The sequence below is a fragment of the Grampus griseus genome (assembly GCF_964374135.1).
Source record: "Grampus griseus genome assembly, chromosome: 14".
NCBI classification, from domain to species: domain Eukaryota; kingdom Metazoa; phylum Chordata; class Mammalia; order Artiodactyla; family Delphinidae; genus Grampus; species Grampus griseus.
Window position 1 is genome coordinate 66,127,531 of NC_139008.1, and position 16,346 is coordinate 66,143,876.

At 52.6% G+C, this 16,346-nt stretch overlaps 1 protein-coding gene across 6 annotated transcripts in view; it reads left to right on the forward strand.

Annotated features, from left to right (window-relative positions):
* DLGAP4 (DLG associated protein 4) overlaps positions 1-16,346 on the forward strand; it is a gene marked incomplete at its 5' end in the record, with an annotated part of 92,080 nt that overhangs the window by 9,286 nt on the left and 66,448 nt on the right. For 2 of the 6 annotated variants that reach the window (XM_082669783.1, XM_082669781.1), the window contains 2 exons: positions 583-633; positions 3,688-3,928. In XM_082669783.1, the coding sequence (XP_082525909.1) occupies positions 583-633; positions 3,688-3,928 (292 nt within the window). Of the gene's footprint in view, positions 1-582; positions 634-3,687; positions 3,929-13,299; positions 13,322-13,547; positions 14,360-16,346 lie in introns of those variants that run through there. The other 4 variants (XM_082669788.1, XM_082669785.1, XM_082669782.1 and 1 more) reach the window with 3 other exon arrangements.

The following is a 16,346-nucleotide window of genomic DNA, read 5'->3' on the forward strand; positions in this document are numbered from 1 at the left end:
CGGAATGAGCCAGGCTGGGGACCCCAGCAGGTCTCTCCAACTACGCCCTGCCCAGCCCCAGCTCTCCCCTAGCGCAGGGTCCTCTGAACCCCCAAACCCTCATCCCATGAAGCTTGAGTGACCTGAGCCACATATGTCACCCCAAAGTCAGAGATGTCCAGTTCTGTCTGTGTCTCTGAGGCCTCAACTCCTGCCAGAAGAAACCCCGCTCCCACCAGTCACTGGACTGTGTAAGCCCTGACCAGGGAAGAGAAGCCTCTGGACTCTGTCCCTAATCTGTACATCCTGGGAGCTGCCTGCCCAGGTGAGAGGCAGCAGACAGGACATCCATGGTCCCAGAAGCCAACCCAGGAGAAAGACTTACAAACAGCAGATTACAAGTCTCCAACAACACCCAGCCCCAGAAGGAGTGAGCCTCCCACCCCTGGAGGAAGCCAAGACCTCCCAGCAACTGGGCCTCAGCCAGTCTGGGGAGGAGGTTAGACCAGCCAGCCACAAGTTCTCTTGCAGCCAGGCCTGAATACCCAACCCTAGCCCCCAGCCTCGGTCTCCCCATAACCCTCCCCCATCTCTTTCCTGCAGATGTTTGGACAGGCCTCCCTGATCCCCCAGTTGTTTGGCCACGAGCAGCAGGTCAGTATGTTTGCCATTCTCTTGTCCCCCAATCCCAGAGGCCAGGGCTGGGTCTCAGGCACCTCAGTGGTCCTGGCCCCTGAGCCGGGCAGGTACAAGCAGAGCCAGCACCAGGAAAGCCCCCTCCAGTGAAGGTAGTGTCAGGAATCACATTGGTGCCTGGACCTTCCACTCTTTGGCCCTATCGCTTCACTTCTCTGTGCCTCAGTTTCCTCTTCTCAAAAATGGAAAAGAATGGGCTAGGATCTATGGATGGGGCGAGAATAACCCCAGGATATTGGCATAACATTGTAAATCAACTATACTTGAATTTAAAAAAAAGTTTTTTTTAAATAATAACCCCAAGATAAAGGAAGGTGTACCCTGAGAGCTTCTAGCTCCCTCCTTCCTCTCATTCCCCAAAGCCTGGGAAAGGCCTGGGGAGACTTTTCCATTTGGACAGATCAGGGGCTGGGGGCATTGGCCTTCACATCCCAGCCACAAGATCCCCTGACTTATCTCCTTTCTTGGGTTCCAGTAAGACCTTTAAGGATGTTAGGGTTCTGGAATGAATGCAGAGACTTTTCAAGCTTACCAAAGGTGGTGAAGATGACACCAGTCCTGGCACTGTCTACCTGTCCTAAGGGTGCCCCATCCCACGCATACCCATCCTGCCCCTGGAGGTGGTCCTCTCCTCCCTCCCAGGCCCCAGCCCCAAGGCCAGACAGAGAGGCAGGGAAGGTGCTCTGGGCCCAAGTCCTCATTGGGGCCAGGAGTGGCAAGGGACTGATCCAAGGCCACACGGCCTACAGGGCAGAACTGGGACTGGCTCCACATCTCCTGATTCCAGCCACGAATGCCTCATGTGCCTCCCACCTTCATATCATAATTCTTCTTGGGCACATTGTTGCAGAGGGTCTTTGGGGAGCCCACAGTGGGCCAGGTGACCTCTTCCTTCCTTCAACAGCCTCATGATAAGGGTGTGATGTGTTCACATATAAAACCCCCAGGGCAGTTCCCTGCGCATAGTACGTCCTCAATGAGATACATACCAACAGCACTAACCAGCTGGCCTCTCCCTGGGAGCTTGGGAGCATCTTAACCGACACTGACAAATCTTTGCACTTGCCCCACAAAGTTGCCTGTAATAACAGGTACAGGTTATCACGTGCTTAGTTTTCCCAATTCTATTCGAAGCATGTGATCATGAATGATCTCATTTCATCTTGACCACAATCCTGTGAAATCTGGTCTCTAATTAGCCCCCATTTTACAGATGGGGAAACTGAGGCACAGAGCAGTTAAGTGACTTGCCCATATTCCTCTTGTGAGAAAATGATGGAGCCGGGAACGAAACTCTGGCAGTCCAGCTCCAGAGGTGGGCCATTACCGTGCAATCCCTAATCAAGACCTCATCGCCTTTGGCAATCACAGGGGCCTCTCAATACACCTCAGGCTGCAGCTTTGGAGGATAAACACCTATCTCTTTAATACCCTATCCAAGTGAATTTTGGGTATGTCACATGGACTACGTTTTAATTTATCAGTGCTGTCTGATAGAATTTTCTGTGATGATTGGAAGCGTTCTATCATCCATGCTGTCCAATGAGGTAACATGAGCAAGTGAAATGTGGCTTGTGTGAGTAAGGAACTGAATTTTGTTTACTTTAATTAATTTAAACCTAAATAGCCACGCATGGTTGGTTGCTACCATATGGAACAGAGCAAATTTAGGCCTTTCCAAACATATACTCCAAATTGGGTGATGATCAGGAATTCCCTGGCAGGCCAGTGTTCAGGACTCCGCGCTCTCACTGCCGAGGGCCCGGGTTCAATCCCTGGTCGGGGAACCAAGATACCACAGGCCGCGCGGTGCAGCCAGAAAAAAAATTGGGTGATGATCCGTCCAGTCGTTTTCCCTGATGCAGTGCCAGACGAGTCCACAGGCATTCTAGTCCATTTAGACAGGGAAACACTGACCCAGAGAATAGTGCTGGCCCGCCTGAGGTCACACAGCCAGGTCCAGGGCACACTGGCCCCAGATCCAGCTTCATCTTTTCCTCCACATGGTGTTCAGTCAACTTTTGCCCCCTCCCGCGTAGCCCAGGTGTCTTCCCGGACCCCCACCCAGTGTCCATGTTCAGCCAGCTGACTCCTCAGCTTATACTCTGTGATCCCCAGGTACCACGATGGCCTGAGACATGGGTCAGACAGACCCTTCCAGAACCATTGGAGAGTGTATGTATGGTGAGCCCCCTCTGCACTCACACCCCCAGCTGCAGCTTTGTAGGATCTTGTTTCTAGAGGGACACTTAGAAACCATCCAGATGAGGTTGAACTAGATGTGAGATGGCAAATAGCATATATACCTCCGTTCCCCATACTGTCCATGGCAGGTGTGACTAATCAGTCCTCACTGCCACTACCCTCATTCCAGTATTATTTTCCCTCACCAGACTATTGCATCAGCTTCATTTCTGGCCTCTGCCTCCATTCCAGACCCTATATCCAACATCCATTCTGTACACCAGGGCTAGATTAATCTTCCTTAAATATACATTTGGAGTATTGATTCTGCTACTTCCTCACTGGGTACAACTGGCAAGTATCTTCCCCTCAGTAGCCCTCAGTTTCTTTGCTTATAAAAACGAAGGAATCGGACCGTAAGATGGTAAATATCTATCACACCTACTGCCACCTCCCCATTCCAACATCCAGGACAGACGTTACTGATTATAGCCTTCTTTCTGGCTGAATTAAGATATGACCTCAAAATCTATTAGTTAATCAGTCTGGACACACAAGATATAACCTAGCTAACATCCTAGAAAGTATATTTACTAGTTTCTCCTCCATTGTAGAGATGGGAAGATTGAGGCCCAAAGAGGTGAGAGAGTCTGTATATTTCTTAAGGGCTCCATCTGCCCATCCCGTGTCCTAAGTGAGATGGGAGCAGGAGGGTGGGCCGAGTTGAGGCCCCACAGACTCCAGCTCTGCAGCTGAGCCGACCACCAAGCACCCCATCCCTCCCCAGTGGGCACAGCCGGCCCCTGATGCCTGCTTTTGCCCTGACAGGTACGGGAGGCAGATCTGAGCGACCAGTATGAGGCAGCCTGCGAGTCGGCCTGCAGTGAAGCAGAGTCGACCGCGGCGGAGGCTCTAGACTTGCCGCTGCCCAGCTACTTCCGCTCCCGCAGCCACAGCTACCTGCGCGCCATCCAGGCGGGCTGCTCGCAGGAGGAGGACAGTGTTTCCCTGCAGTCCCTTTCCCCCCCTCCCAGCACCGGCAGCCTCAGCAATAGTCGCACGCTTCCGAGTGAGTACCGAGATGGGGGACCCCTGGGACCGTTCCTGGTGGACCGGAGGTGGGGAGGAATCCATGGTTGGTGAGCCAGGATTGGAGGGGTGGCTAGCAAAAGCAGGAGGCCTTGGGGCTGAACTTCCCATCAACTGGTGAACTGGAGCTCAAATGGCAGCAGTGGGGGGTGGGGGGCTGTCACAGAGGCAGATGTCAACACTGGGGATGGGGTGAGGGGGTCGTGAGGGCTGGAGCTTATGAGATACTTGGTTGCCCCTGACTCTCTAGACCCTGGCTCTTACTGAAGCCCTACTTACCTGTTTGGATTAGTTCAGGTAGGCAAACCTGTGGGGAGGGTGGGCCCCTGCAGGGAAGAGGATGGGATCTGCATTGAGCCTTCTCAAAGGGGTGGGTTTGCAGGATTTCTCTCATATTCACAGTCAGGGACAACCTGTCCTTTCTGATACCTGTTCTAAGTTCTCTGACAGTAACCCAGGCACGATCAGAGAAAAAGGGGACCCTGTGTCCCAGAGCAAGCCATGACCATCAAGACCCAGGAAGATCATAGCACAATTTCTGGCTTAGTAGAGAGAACTTTGATCTCACTCTGACTAGAGAGTTTTCCTCCCTGAGCCTCAGTTTCCCCATGTATAAATTGAGGCATAAGCCAGACCCCAGAGAGCTCTCAGGGGAGATGAACTAAGGCTGTGCCTGGAGAGGTTTAGGCGGGCCCTTGCACATGGTAGGAACTGACAAGTGTAGCTGTTCTTACTGGTTCTCAGACTTGACTCTGAGCCTCCTGACAATCAAAGGCATTGAGGTTGGATTATTGTAGGAAAACCACATGTTTCAAGCGCTCAGTTGGTGTTTGATATAAATAAATGAGCCTGAATCTTATGGATATTCTATACACAAGAAACCAGCTTATTGACTGAAAACTGCAAAGGCAGGGGGCAGAGCAAGAAACCACTTTGTTTCACTATTGCCTTTCAAATCGTGGCTGATACCTGGGCAGATCCCCGAGCTTTTCCAGGCATTTTTAGACCCTAAGGAACAGTCTCATTTTCAGGTATTGAGGGTCTGGTCTCATTTCAAAACATCAGTCTCATCTACTTCAGACCTCATGCACCTGCAGCTAGGGCCTGACTGGGCTCAGAAGCCCACAGTGGGGAGCTGGGCATGGTGGTGAGTGTCTTCTCTGTTCCTTGTTCATCAGTGGCCATTTCTGGTTCCTCCAGGGGGAGGGGAAGGTCGCTAGTGCAGATGTTGTCTGGCATCAGGAGTATCTGTGTGACAGATGCCACCTGCTAGCTCTTTCTCTTAGGTGGTGCTTTCAGAGTTTCTCCTATCTTGCAGGGCCCTTGTGGTGTCTTCTTTCCCAGCATGGGCAATCCCCCTCCAGGCCACTGCTGCTTATTCTGTCTCAGCTTCTCCAACCAGTGGTTGCCCTCCTCTGCACTCAGCCTCTTTTTGCCAGGGGACCTGGCCCTGCCAGGCAGGCATCTTGGGCAGACTCCTCTGATGACAACTCCAGCCCTACTGTCTCCCTCAGCTCCCGCTTTACCCATGTGAAAATGAGGCCTGTGCCTTGCAGAACTCTGAAAGTATAGGCTGGTCTGCTACAGCCTTCCTTCTAGACCTGCTGTCACAGCTAAGCCTGCCAGCCTCTCCACATTAGAAGTCTCCAAAGCAGGTGTCGGGGTCCAGTTTCTTTGGCCTCCAAATCCAGGGTATCCCTGCCAGGCTCTCCCAGGCACTCTGTTACAGTCTTATAAGAGTCTCAGGTAAAGGATCAGATTCCCCACATCATCAGGCCCAAGGAAAGTTCTCTAAGCAGGAGGTGGGCCTGGGGAATCAGATAGCACATCAACAATTTTCTTCAAATAAACCTTCACTCACCAATCTCCCCCGACCCCAATCACTCGTGAATGGACTGAAGATGGGTGATGGGCTACATGTCCCAGAACTGTCTGGGTCCCTGTATTGGTCAACTATTGCTACAATAGTGCTGCAAAGCAAACAACTACAAAATCAGTGTAATACAACAAGTAACATTTATTTCTTGCTCCCAAGTTTGTCAGCTGGAATGGCTCTCCTCCACATGTTTCTCACCCTCCTCCTGGGACCAAAGTGTCCTCCTGGGAGCAGTGGCTTTAGCAGGGCGTGTTCTTCTCACGTTGATGGCAGAAGCACAGAGAGCAAGCCTAACTACACGGACACATTTCAAGGTCCCTGCTTGCATAATATCTGCTAAAATCCTATTAGTTAGAGGAAGTCATAGCTCAAAAACAAGGGATGGAGAACTATCCTCCCACCGTGTGGACAGAGGAAGGGGTGAAGAATCAGGGTCAGTAATTCAATTTACTGTGGTCCACTTTCTTGGCCACACTTATTCGTGTCCCTCTCACAGAAAATACCCTTATCGCAAAGATCCTGAAAAGACTCATCCAATCATAACATCAGGATCTCATGGTACACCTGAAACTAATATAATATTGTAAATCAACTCTCCTTGAGTAATAAATAAATACATAAATACATGCATACATACATACATACATTTTTTAAAAAGGAAAAAACATCTCATGATCTGTGTCAGATATGGATGTTGCTCCTCTCGATCAAGCAACCTAAAATCTAAAATTAAAAAAAAAAAAAGATATCTACCTCCCACCTCCCAATCCCCCCCCACACACACCCAGCATACCTTGGTAAAATAGGGACAGGATGACTGCAGTCCACACTCCTGTTCAGAAAGAGGGAGAAGGGGTTCAGAGACTTACTGATCCATGGCCATTCTGAAGTCCTTCTGGGCAGATGTTGGGCAAATACTCTGGGAAAGGGAATGTCTCTTGACTAGGCCCAAGCTCTATGCTCTGGGGTTGATTCCCTAAGCCATGGTTTTCCGTAGCTCTTGGCTCTGCTCTCTGAAAGCCCTTTCTTTTCCATTAGCCTTGTTGGCATTGTCTAAAGAAAGCATTGGAGAATAGGCCTTTGGGCAGCCAAAGAGCCTTCTTTGTCTGCTTCCTGCCTGAAGAAAGTTAGGGACCCAGTTGTCTTTTTACATCTTGAGCGGTCTCGTCCCTTGAGCCTAAGCTGATCATAGTTTTGGCCACACACCTCCCTCAAACACTTTATGGGTTTTCTATGTATTTGATTCCACTTAACCCCATGTACCAAAAAGCACACCCACAATTATTTTTGAGTCATGTCAGTCTCTCTCAACTCAATTATGATGACTTTGGGTGCATCAGGCTTCTGTGGGGCCATGCTCTTAAGCTTTCTAGAAGCTCTTTTGAGCAGCTGAGAGCATCTACTGAATGGTACCTTATTATTTTAGAGTATTAATAAAAGATGTCATAACCACATCTTCGATTTGATCTGACCCACATGCTGTATCTTAAGGCCATGACCTTGGTCTGATCTTTGTCCCCAGGCTGTATATTAATTTGAAACTGATTTACTGGCTGGAGAAGCTGGAGTTGACTGATCTCTTGTCCAACTCAGCGAGTTCTGGGCTCTCTGTATTCCCTCTAAACACTCCCTGTGACACTCCCTATTTCTTTTATGAATTCCTCTTTCTTCTAAGTCCTTATCAAATTCAGCCCAAAGGAGCCAGCTCTTGCTTTCAACATTTTACCTGGAAACTCTCTTGCCCAAATCCATTGGTTCTCTTCAAGTTACTGTAGATTGACAGTTTTACCAAGCATTTTGCCTCTGCAGAGTATGGGTAACCTTTTTTCAAGCCTCCTCTAACAGTTTGCTCACTGCTCACCACTTGGTCCCAGAGCCGATGCTACATATTTTTGTTTTTGTTGCTTATACACCCCACTCTTGGTACCAATTTCTGTATCTATCAACTATTATCGCAATAATGCCGTGTAACAAACAAGCACATCTAATGTCAGAGGCACACAGTAATGAGCATTTGTTCTCATTCATGAGTTTTTTGGTTGGCTGGTTCTGCTCTGCGTGTCCTATATTCTCCTCCTGGAACCAAAGCGCACTCCTGGAATCAGTGCCCTAGCCAAGGCATGTACTTCTCATGGTGGTGGCAGAAGTATAAGGGGGCAAATCCCACGGTACAAGCTCATTTCAAGTCTCTGTGTCACACCTGTGAACATCTGGTTGGTCAAAGCAAGTCACATGAGCCCAAAGCCAAGGTCCAGGGAAATACACTCAACCTTTTGTGGGAGAAACTGCAGTTACATTGCAAAGGGCATGAACACAGGGAAGGGTTGAGAATTGAGGCCAAAAATTCAATCACGGCCCCTTCAGCACATCCTGTATGAATAATCCAGCATTTCTGGCTTTAAATGTAGGGATGTGGGGCTCCAATTATTCTCAGTTTGGGAGCTTAAGCCCAAACCAGGATACTCAAGAAAGTACTGGTAGCAACATCTGACACCTACCCAGACATGTGTGCACATATATACCTACTTATGGACATATATAAGGTTCTGTACCCTTAGACCTCTTTCTCTGAAAACATATAAAAACACATGCACACTGATATTCTCACATGCACAAACATACACCTAATCTCTACATACAGTTGCACATGCTCTCACATATGTGTGTGTCTCCTTCAAGGCTCATGCCACCTCCACACCTGTGAGGAAATCATGCCCCTAACAGATTGGAGCCACCAGAACAATCCCCCCTACCCCGTGTTTCCCCACTCAGCCCTGCCTCCAGGTCTCTATAGTGACTACTACGTACGTGCTCCTCTCTCCTCCAACCCCTGATCCTCTCAAGCTCAGCAAGTAAACTCACCTGCCTTGCAGGGAAAACCAAAGCCACCAGATTTTTCAGACCTGTGCCCAGAGCTGCAGTTGGTCCCTACAGTACCTTAGTGCTGGGTTAGGAAAGACACTTAACTGTCATCTATTATCATGATGCACAATTTTTATTAGAATAATGTCCTTTACTGCCATCTGCCACAGATGTGTCATAATAAATATACAATTCGATTATGTCTGTGTTGTGAACAGCACCCCCCTTATACGTGGCACCCTTCATCAGTGTAAAGCTTGCACCACCATCCATGGCATTCCGGCCCGTAACCACCTCCCTCCTCACAGACACACCCCACCACCCACAGGTACACCCTCCCTCAGACACTGTCTCCCTGCAGGGGTCACCCTTGCTCAGAAGGCTGCCCCCTGTCCTCAGCATATGTCTCCAGGAAGTGAGCAGTCCGGGGCCTGTCCCCCACCTAGGGCTGTTCTGAGCCCCCAGTCGCTGAGGGGCATGAAAGCTCTTTGTCACCCTCACATGGGCACATATGCTCTCAGGCCATATGCCAGCAGGTGGGTGGATGTGAAGGCCACTTACTGAGATGGTGAGAGCCTGGGAGGGGCGGGCCCCTCCGGAGTGGCCCTGGGCAGGGCATGGAGCTTGCCCACCCCCCAACCCGCTTGCTGGGGGCTGACCAGCTTCCCAGCTGTCAGCACCCCCTCTGTCCCTCCCCTTCTCTGACCCAGATTCCACATTCCAGAAATAGCTCTGGCAGGTGACTGGCAGGCAGGGTCGGCCCCAGCCAGGATGGTGGGGGAAACAGAAGCTTCACTACATACACATGCCCCTCCCCAGCCAAAGGACCTACCTGGGAGGGCCCACGGGGGTGCCATTACCCCCTCAGTCTGCCCCATCCTGCCTCCTCTCTCTCCACTTCTGAGAAAGAAAAGAAAGAACAGAGAACGCGCTCCGTCCCACTCCTCCCTTCGCTGACGCTGCCCATCCCCCATTAGCGCTCATTCTCCTCTTCTCCCTCCCTTCCTCCATCCTTTTCTTCCAGCTTCCCCTCCCCTCCATCATCTTAACCTTCTGTCTGCCTGTCTCCCTCAGCCCTGTTTCTCCCCCCCAGCCTCTCTCCCTTTCTTTCTTCTAAATTTCTGGCCCTTCTCCCTCCCCAGCCTCCTTTCTGTGTCTCTCCCACTCCCTCTGAATCACAAGGGAGACTGTGACAACACCTAGGAGCGGTGGCTGCTGGGTGGTACCTGCCACCTACCCCTGCCCCGCACCAACTGCATTCCCCGCAGCTGCACATGAGTACACGTGTATACACGCGCACATGTGCACACACCTGGAGTCACTCTCTGGCAGCGCTTGGGATAGGTTTCTGGACTGGGAAACACACTTGCTCCTTGCTCAGGGGCCCTGAGTTCTAGTTTCAGCTGTGCTGTGTCACTCTGGGTGGGTCCTGACCCCTCCCTGTGCCTCAATTTCTCCATCTATGTTGTGAGGCTTGGGTTTGGGAACCCCCAAACACCTCCTATCTGAGTCACAGAATGCTCTGTCCTCCCTTCTTTGTCCCCTCTCCCCTCCCGCAGAACTCTCCCAGTTTCTTCTCTGATTTACTCTCTCCTCCATAGACACAGGAAGGGAGGCTGACAAAATTCCAGTAAGCAGCCAGACTTCCAGGCAGCCTTGTCTCCCAAGCCCTTTCCCAGGCCTAACCCTCCACAATCTCCGGTTATTACACTACAGGCTCCTATCAGGCTGGACACTCCAATCCCCAGAATATCAGGGCTGAGAGGAACCTGAAAGACCATCATGACCAGAGATGCAAATAGACTTCAACTCACATGTCATCTCTGATCCCTGGAGCTCGGGACTGAGATTGGGTTAAGCAGAGAGATGTGTCACCATCGATCAGTGATGGCTACTTTGTCCAGAATGTTGCACTTATCTGACGTTCCTTATTTAGCCCAGTTAACCACACACACACACACACACACACACACACACACATACATGTTTACAGATACTTTACAAAGAAACTGTAGCCTAGAGGAGGTGAGTGTCAAGTCAGGGTCACCCAGTTAGAAGGTCAAGGAGCTGTTTCCCACCTCGGTCTGCCTGGCTTGAGTTCCCCATTATCGTGTGTTGGGGGGGCCATCCAAGGTCCTGGTAAAGAGATGCAGTGGGGTCACAGGAGTTTCAGGGAGAATTATCTGGCCACATGGGCAGGATGGATTGGAAGCTGTGCAGTGGTCCAGGCAAGGCACAGTGAGGCCTGGGCAGGGGCCATAGAGTCAGAGAGTAATGGGAGTGTCCAGGAGGCCTTCCTAGAGTGAGAATTCCCACCTCCTGAAATAGGCACCTCTCCCCAGAGGGCACTGGGCAGAAGGTGGCTTCCTCCCACAGCCCCACCCAGCCGTGGACCAGGAAGTTCCTGGTTAACTGGGTCACTCTCCTAAGTCCCATTTTTAGGCAGACCCACTGAGCCTTCTGGGGGAAATAGTGATTGGGCTTAAGAACTGGTGGGCAGGCTGGGAACCCCAGCTTTGAGATTCTTGAACAAGAATAATTCCTTACTCCCTCAGGGGTAGAGAGATCAGGCCAAAGGAGGAGAGACTAAGGTGCTTAAGTTGAACCTCAGAGGCCCTGAGGCCATAGTTAAGGGCAAGAGCTTTGCAGTGAGGCAGCCCTTTCATTGAATAGATGCTTACTGATAACCTCAATGGGCCAGGCTCTGCTCTAGGCACCAGGGATACATCAGTGAACAAAAGGGAAACCTCTGCCTTCATAGAGACTACATACTTTTTTTGGGGGGGGCATATGGGGGGAGGCAGACAAAACAATAAGCATAAATAACTCAAATAAGTATGTGGTTTACTGGCAAGTAGTGTAGGGCAAGGAGTACTGGGAGTGCCGGCAGCAGGAGGACGGGGCTATTGCAGCATAAACAGGGTACCAGGATAGAACTCACTGAGACAGATGTTTGAGCAAGCACTTGAAGGAAGTGAGGGAAGGAGTAGTGCTGGGGAGGTACTCCAGGCAGGGAGAAGAGTGGTACAAAGGCCCTGAGGCAGGAGGGTGCCTAGTGCATTGGAGGAGGAGCAGGGCTGGTGTGGTTGGGATGGAGCAAGACAGAGTCAGGCCTGTGCTTTGGGGCTTCCTGAATTTTCCTAAGTAATCAATCTAAAGATAAATACTAAGTGAATGGTATAGGTGTAGCATAGTGACTGTGAGACGGGCAAAGTAAGCTAATATTTTCGAAGTGCTTAGTACAGTGCCTGGCATCAAAAAAGGCTCAATAGCCCTCAGTTGCTTTTGTTACTATTACCTTTATGCAAGACAGTGGTATTGGAAAGACTGTATCATCTTCTTGAATAAGATGCTTTTTAAGAAAAATTTATTTATATTTTTGGTTGCGCTGGGTCTTCGTTGCTGCGCGTGGTCTAGAGAAACTAGTTGTGGCGAGAGGGGGCTACTCTTCGTTGCGGTGTGCAGGCTTCTCATTGTGGCGGCTTCTCTTGCTGTGGAGCACAGGCTCTAGGAGCATGGGCTTCAGTAGATGTGGCATGCGGGCTCAGTAGTTGTTGCACATGGGCTTAGTTGCTCCGCAGCATGTGGGATCTTCCCCAACCAGGGATTGAACCAGCGTCACCCTGCATTGGCAGGCAGATCGTTAACCACTGCACCACCAGGGAAGTCCCTTGAGTAAGATTCTTTTCTCCACTTTACATTTGGAAAAGAGATGCACAGAGAAGGGAAGGGACTTGCCTAGGTCACCCAGCAAGGCAGGTGGGGGAGCAGAAGCTGGATCTGCAGGTAGGCGCAGATGAGGGATGAGACCCCAAGGACCAGGACTGTGAGTAAGGGGACTCGCAGGGGAGAAGTGGGGAACTGGGAAGGCCATGAGCCACGAAGGGAGTGATTTATGAATTCAGGCAGCTCCTACTGCACTTGGCTCTCCAAGGCATCCTGGATGTGATGGTTTTTACTATGGAGGAAATGAAGGCTTAGGAGGTTGAATGAGTATCTTGTCCAAGGTCACACAGCCCTCCGGAGTATGAGCAGGGATTCTAACCCAACCTGGAGGACCTCAGATGAGCACAGCAAAGTGAGGATGGAGTAGAGGGGACAACTAGAAACACTTAGGACGTACAGTCGATAGTACCTGGGGGGCTAATCTGACCACACAGAGATGAGAATACCACCTCAGACTGCTTGCTCTGAGCCTCAGTTTCCCCTGGGAACAGCCAGGTGTCGCCACGGTAAACTCGTGCAGATTCTGCTGGCCGCTCTCGCGTCAGGGAGCATGCGTCTGGTTCCAGCTGGAACCGGTTTGGTGGGGGCGGCTAGAGGGGCGGAGTCCCCCGTGCTTAGGCATGCGCGTGCTGACGTGGGCGCGCGCTCCCTCTCGGGGTCGGGCGGCCTGGGCGTAGGCTGGACTGAGCGCCCCGCGCGCTTGCGCACACGCCCCTCCGCGCGCGCGCTACGGCCACGTGCCGAGAGGGTTGCGCGCGCCCCCGCCCATCCCGGGAGTCCCGAGCGACGCGCGCGCGCGTGACGCGGGGGGCGGGGCGGGGCGGGGCCGGCGCGGGGCTTTAACCCAGAGGTCCCGCCCCTCGGGCGTACAAAACCGGAGACTCGGGCCGGGCCGCGTGAGGGAGGAGGGTGAGTGCCCGCCACTGGCCGCAGCTGCCGCCAGCCCGTCGGTCACTTCGTCGGTCTGTCCGGTCCACGTCGTCGCCGCCGCCTCCTCAGCCCGGACGCCTGGGGCCCGCCCAGCGCCGCCCGGAGCAGCCGCGGCCCCGCGAGGAGACGGGCGCCGCCCCCGCCCGGCCCTGCCCTGCCCCCGCCCTCCTCCCCTTCTGTCCGTCCGTCCGTCCGTCCCCCCGCCCGCTCGCGCTTCCGTCCTTCTGTCCGGCCACCAGCCCTCGGGCCCGTAGCCCCGCTCCGCCCGCTTTGTCTCTCCCTGGCTCGCTGTCTCTTTGTCTCTGCCCTCGCGCTGCCTCCCAGCCCCTCCCTCGCTCCCCGATCTCGGGTCCCCCTCAAAGCGCTCGTCTCATCCCTCAGATCCTACCCCCTCTGAGCGCCCCTCATCTTTGGGGACCTTTTTTTTTCTGAACACCTTCCACACTCCCCCAAGGCTCTCCTCTGAGCTTCCCGCACATCCCTTGAGGGTCCTCCCTTCCATCTGTCCCCCCAAATCCTGGGGGTCTTGCCTCCTCTTAGCCCTCATTGCTTCAGGGTTTTCCCTCTTTTGGTGTCCCCTGTATACGCTGATACCTCCTAGATCCCTTGGGGTCTCTCCTTGGGACCCCCAAAGCTCCCCAGCTCCCAGACTTCAGCGCCCCTCCCTGCCTTCCCTTCGTTTGTCCCCTGTCGCTCTCTCCTTGTTCTCTCGGGCCTCCACGCTCCTCATTCCTCTGGGTCGGGGCCCCCTGCTTTGCTCTCCCTGCCTCTCTCTGCCCCCGCATCTGTCTTGCTGGTGTCGCCACTCGATGTCTCTTGCGCTGCAGACCTCCCTTTAAGGCTACTCCTTTGCCAGGGCTCTTGCCGCTCCCCCTTGCTTTCTCTGCCCCCGTCCCCTGTCTCCCCTTCTCTCTGCTCCTGTGTCTCTCCCTCTCCCCTTTTCTGTCTTTGCCGGTCTCTGGGTCTCTGACCCCCATCCGGCCCTCATGGCTTTGTGTCTGGAGCTCTTGAAGCAATGTGAGTGGTGGGGTGTCCGGGTCTGGCTGGAGTGCGCCCGCAGGCTGGCCGCGGCCGAGGCTCCATGGGGTTGGCGCTGGGGCGAGGGCTGGCGCTGGGGCAGGAGGCTCTGGGGCCTCCCCACAAAGGGGGCAAGGAGGGAGGGGCCAGGCTGTCTGGCAGAGGTGGGAGGGGGAGCCTTCCTGCTCTGAGGCTTCTGCTTTAGTTGCTTGTGTGTGTGGACGGTGCCACGGGCTGGGCATCCCTGCCCGCTTGGCCCTGCATGGCCTGGCATTTTGTGATTGCTTGTGGGCAGGCCTGGGCTATTTTGGAGCCAGCAGGATGTGATATCACTTGGGCGTTTATTTAGACCCGATTGGGGGTGGGGACTGCGTTCTTGCCAACTTGAGTAATCAAATTTTGCATGGGGGGTGCGGCCTCCTAGGCAGCTGGGCTGTGCGGTTTGTGGCCAGAACTTTGCCAGCCACCAGACTGGGCAGGTGAACCAGGGTCTGTGCTGCCTTGGTCTTGTGGAGACTGTCAATCAGGGTGAGGGGAGAGAGGGGTTGTTTTTAACCTGACCACCCTTGAGGATTGGGTTTGGTGGTCTAAGACCTCTGCGGCCAGCCTCAAGCTGTGTGACTTTGAATAAGACCTTCAACCTTTCCAAGTCTCAGTTTCTCCATCTGTAAAAAGGGAATAATTATGGCAGCCTCACAACGTTGTCGTGACAATCAAATGAAACATCTGTAAAGACACTTCGGGAGCTGTCAGCCTGTCTTTAAACTGAGCCCCACAGAGGGAAAGCAGCTTGCCCGGGGCACACAGGCTAGTTCATGGCAGAGTTGGGACAGGGATCCAGGCCTGGGACTCCCCAGCCCAGAGTTCTTTACCCTCCCCCCACTCCATTGCCACCTGGTTGTTCAGAAATGCACCTGCCCTTCCAATAGGGCAGGGGGCAGGCTGCCCCTTTTTATGCCCCCATTCCTGGTTGCTCTTTGCCAGTTTGTAAAGATAGGTGGGTGTGCCCAGCTGGATGTCTGTGCTGGAGACAGTTGGATTTTCCATGTTCCATCCTGTTGTTGTTTAAGGGTGGGCCCTGCTTGGCCAGTGGCACTTGGGAATAAAGTCTGTCAGTTTGTGGCTGTGAGCCCCACCTGCTTTTCCAGCTTCCCATAGAGTGGGGGAACAAAGGCTTCAGCTGAGAGATGCTCCACAGACAGCTGGGGTCTGCTTTCAAGGAGCCTCAGATGTCCCAGAAGTTTGGAGCAGGAGATAAGATCAGCTGTTGTAGCCCCCTCGTCTCACGAGAGACCAGGGACCCACAGAGGATTTCAGCCAGGACTCCGTGTCCTCTGCCGTAGCACTGCCTCTGAGGAGGTCGCTGTCTGGCTGGTGTCACCTGCGCACTGGTGTATAATGACAGTTTCCAGCATCCGTTGACCTTTTACTGTGGGCCCTGAGCTTGACGCGCTACACAGACTACTTGCAGCAGGGAGGAGAAAGGGCTTGGTCTCTGGCCTGAAGTGGAGGGAATCAGGGTTGTGGTCCCCACACCTCACCTGTCAGGGAGGCTGCTTTCGCCTGGGCTTCAGCTTCCTTATCTGTAAAGTGGGAATGATAATCCTTGTCCTGAGGCTGATTCTGAAATCATGGAATCCCTAGAGAAATTGTGTGAGGCAGAATGCCAGGGTTCTATTCTCGGCTCTGATGCTAAGATGCTGTATGACTTCAGACAAGTGTCTTCCTCTGTCTGTATTTTTCCTTCGAAAAAATGAGGAAGCTGGTTGTTGTGCTCTCTTAGGTGCTTCCAGCCCTGACATTTGAGGATTTTAAGGTAACTGAAATGCCACCTATTTGCACCTACATCTTATCTTACCTGTTAAAAGTGTGCTTGATCACAAAATAAGAGGCAGAATGTGTTGAGTGCTGCCAGATGTGTGCTGATAATGTGCTGTGGCGTTTCATCGGAGAGAGATCTTGTCCGGGCAAAGGGATCAAAACGGCT